Source organism: Setaria italica, chromosome II (genome assembly GCF_000263155.2).
Source record: "Setaria italica strain Yugu1 chromosome II, Setaria_italica_v2.0, whole genome shotgun sequence".
In the NCBI taxonomy this organism is placed as follows: domain Eukaryota; kingdom Viridiplantae; phylum Streptophyta; class Magnoliopsida; order Poales; family Poaceae; genus Setaria; species Setaria italica.
This window is the reverse complement of record NC_028451.1, coordinates 38,462,497-38,465,837: the sequence shown is the minus strand read 5'-3', so window position 1 is coordinate 38,465,837 and position 3,341 is coordinate 38,462,497. Positions and strand designations below refer to the sequence as shown.

Here is a 3,341-nt window from a genome sequence, read left to right as displayed (position 1 = left end):
TGTTCTGTTCTGCTGTGTATTCACCCATCTCGAAAAGGAATCTCAGTTCTCGATCTTGAGGGTACTCCCTCCATCCTAATTAAACAATATCAAGCTCTGTACCGAGACCACCTTGCTTCGCTTGCAAAAATCATACTACCCCTCTCCGATCCACAATGATTTTAGTCTCTCTCTATACAATTAGCACTACGGCCCGAGGTCAAAACGTCTGGGCCGGCCGGCACATGGCCGACGCATGGGCGGCCACGCGGCTCCACGAGGGCTGCCGTGCCTGCTGGCCGCTGCCTCCCTACCACCCCTGGACGCGGGGGAGCAGCAGCGACCGCGCCCGGTGCCACGGCCCATGCGCGTGGCGGCGTGGGGGCGGTCGCTCGCTCTACAACCGTAGCCGGTGGCGCGGGGCGGCGCAGAGCCATGTGAGCGCGGCGGCCGCGACGAGCGCGAGGGGGCCTGGGGCCGACAGCGACGGCGCCGACGCGGACGCGGACGCGTAGGGGTACGAGGAGTACCCGTCGCCCCGCCCGGCGAAGGAGACCGTGTCGTTGATCAGGGGCAGGCCCGGGCCGCCGGATGACGGGTTCGTGCTGGCGCCGGCGCCGCTGCTGCTCACGGACGACTTGAGGCTGGTGCAGTGGAAACAAGAGTTTGGTTAGCGGGAACAACGGACATGGACGTGACAGGATCTGTTATCGTACCAACCGTCATGTACATTGTTAGGATATCATTTTGGTGGCACAAAACGTTAAACCTACGGGTGATCATATGCGTACATGATCATCGATCAACAAAACATCTGTTTCATTGATGGCCATGCACGTTCGTGCCAATGATTCGCGTCTGCCTGGGCTTTCCAGAAGCAGTGTCTGGTACGCAACGCATGAGTACAACAAGGCATTCTCTAGCTACTAGTAATTGATGGCGCGTACTATTGCTTAATAGCTTTGCATTATCTAGGATGGGTGTTTACCTGGACATGCTAGGGCAGAACGTGATGAGGTAACTGACGGTGCCAGACGTGCAGGTGAAGGTCGAGGTGGCGTCGTCGTAGGCGTAGCTGTAGGCGCGCGGGCACGCGTTCTTGAAGAACTGCGAGCTGTCCGACGGCTGGCACGTCGCCGGGGTGCCGTAGTCGCCGCTGCAGCAGTCCTGGGGCCGCCCGTACGCGCCGCACGCGCTCTTGCAGGCGATGCCGGCGCCGTCGGGGCCCGCCACCTTCAGGTCGGCGGGGCACGGCCCATTCAGGTCCACCAGGCACCCCGTGGCGCCGCAGGTGGCCCCGGAGCCGCCCTGCGGCACCACCACCATCGGCAGGTTCGAGCCGTCGACGAGGCTCACGTCGTAGAAGTCGATCCCGCCGGCGCCGTTGAGGGTGAACTCGGCGAGCGTGGTGGGCGGCGCGGCGCCGCCGCCCGCGCACTCCACCGCGCCGGACCCGCACTCGCCCGTGGCGCAGGAGAAGCGGCCGGAGCCCGGATCCGCGGCGCAGAGCGTGCGGCCCCAGATGCGGCCCGACCACGCCGGGGGCGCGTCCACGGAGCGGGACTCCCCCGCCGCCAGCGCGAAGCCCGTGGTGGAGAGCGGCGGCGACCCCGCGCTCGACAGGAGCCCCGGCCACACCGTGTAGCCGCAGGAGTTCGTCAGCGTGAACGTCGTGGACACCGCCCCTGCACACAGCAAACAACACACGACGCCGTAAGCACGCAGCATTGCACACCCGCGTCGCCACGCATGCAAAAGGCTATCGACAGGTCGTCGAGGACGTCGTCGCGGTACCGGTGAGTGAGCTCAGAAGGAGAGACACCGAGAGCAGCAGATGAGCCGCCATTGCGGAAAGGTAGAGACGGCTAGCAAGATCAGAAGACAGGAGAGATGGCTATAGCCGCCCAGCGTCTCGTTCTTGATTTGATTGGACTTTGTAGAGGGAGCGATGCAATCATGCGCCGACTTATAGGAGGAGCTGAGCTGAGGAGAGCTTGGACATGGGAGCTCGTGATGGACGGTGGTGCGTGTAGAGGGGTCAGTGACGCAGTGAGCGGTCAACAGGTTGTCCTGTACTCCTCCTGTGCCCGCCAAGGCGCCAACCATAGGAGCGGGCTGCGGCAGCCGGCAGCTGCAGTGCTGCATCGGGCAGCGCTGTCTCGTGGCGCCTCTGGCACTGGCCTTGAATCTTGATGCAGCTGGCTCAACGTTCGAGTGGGCAGCTCCCAATCGGGGGCATCCACGTGGTTTGCGTCAGTTGTCAGCAAGAAACAATCAGCGCGACTCATGTGCGCCGTGCGCGCCCATCTCCATCTGCGAATGGAAGATGGAAAGAGAGATAAACCTGCTACCAAGCATGCATAATTACCGATCCGCTGCGCCGTCTGATTCTACTTCTAAATTTCTAATGATGATCACTTGCAGTTTTTACCATGGTTGCTTTACGCTAGATCGCCGATCCGCTTCGGCTTTACAGTAGCTTGAAGCGAGTGCTTTGAACCGGGAGAGGAACACGGGCGTTGTGAATCTAGAGGAGATGCGCCGTGTCCATGTGTGGGGCTGCAGAGACATTCGTTATCCCAGGGCGGGCGGCAAGCGGGATTCGCGGTGGAGAATCTCACTGAGGGAGCTCCGAATTCGCCGCCAAGTGTGCGTAAATCGGCATCTGCATTTGCCCAAAGTCGTATTTCATTTTCATCCCATCTCTGCCATCACTACTTAATTACACGCTGCTTCCATCTTACACTCTGACAGACGCAAGTGCAGCTCATTTTTAGTTGCAAATTCTATTGACGACAGTTCAGGACTCCATTTCCATGGAGTGTTCTACATTTTCTGCCTGCAACAGCTCGTGTTCTTCTTCCTGTATTTGAGATAGAGCTCGTGAACTATTTGCTAAAAGCAAAGCTACACAAAGTGTTTTGTCTTTGGGCCAAATTGCTCCGTATCATCACTAGTTCATGTGAGTAGGGAATTGGCATATGCGTTTTTTCTGACAGGTGGACTTCGAGCTCACTTTTTTCTTCTTTCTTTTTTTGTTTTTTGCAGGGTGACCTAGAGCTCATTTTGTCAGCATTACGTGCCGTGGTATTTTTTTTTTCAGTTTATGCATCTCTCGTCCCATAATATAAGTACATTTACGTTTGTCCTTAGTCAAATATTTTAAACTTTGACTATAAATAGCAAAACTCATAAACACAAAAGCTAGTTTAACATATTCAACACGAAACCAACTATCATATAATATTTTCTATTTAAAATGAATTATTTTTAAAATACTGTTGGTCAAAGTTAAGAAGTTTAATTTTGGGCAAACCTAAACATTGCTATATTTTGGGATACAGGTAGTATGATTTAATCTT

The 3,341-nt window shown here is 56.4% G+C and overlaps 1 protein-coding gene across 1 annotated transcript; it reads right to left on the bottom strand.

Moving 5' to 3' along the window:
* On the bottom strand, positions 1-2,126 carry LOC101774559 (thaumatin-like protein 1). The gene is made up of 3 exons (XM_004959569.3): positions 1,774-2,126; positions 968-1,664; positions 1-623 (listed from the first exon to the last, which is right to left on the bottom strand). The coding sequence occupies exons 1-3, from the start codon at positions 1,823-1,825 to the stop codon at positions 377-379; spliced, it is 996 nt and encodes a 331-aa protein (XP_004959626.1). The 5' UTR covers positions 1,826-2,126; the 3' UTR covers positions 1-376.
* Positions 2,127-3,341: the final 1,215 nt, after the last annotated feature.

What these genes read in the sequence shown, in the direction of transcription:
- LOC101774559 (XM_004959569.3), bottom strand. Translation starts at nt 1,825, where the DNA reads ATGGCGGCTCATCTGCTGCTCTCGGTGTCTCTCCTTCTGAGCTCACTC. An exon ending in CCTTCTGAGCTCACTCACCG is followed by an intron (nt 1,665 to 1,773) that starts GTACCGCGACGA and finishes TGCTGTGTGCAG; the next exon opens with GGGCGGTGTCCACGACGTTC. An exon ending in TTCTGCCCTAGCATGTCCAG is followed by an intron (nt 624 to 967) that starts GTAAACACCCAT and finishes CCACTGCACCAG; the next exon opens with CCTCAAGTCGTCCGTGAGCA.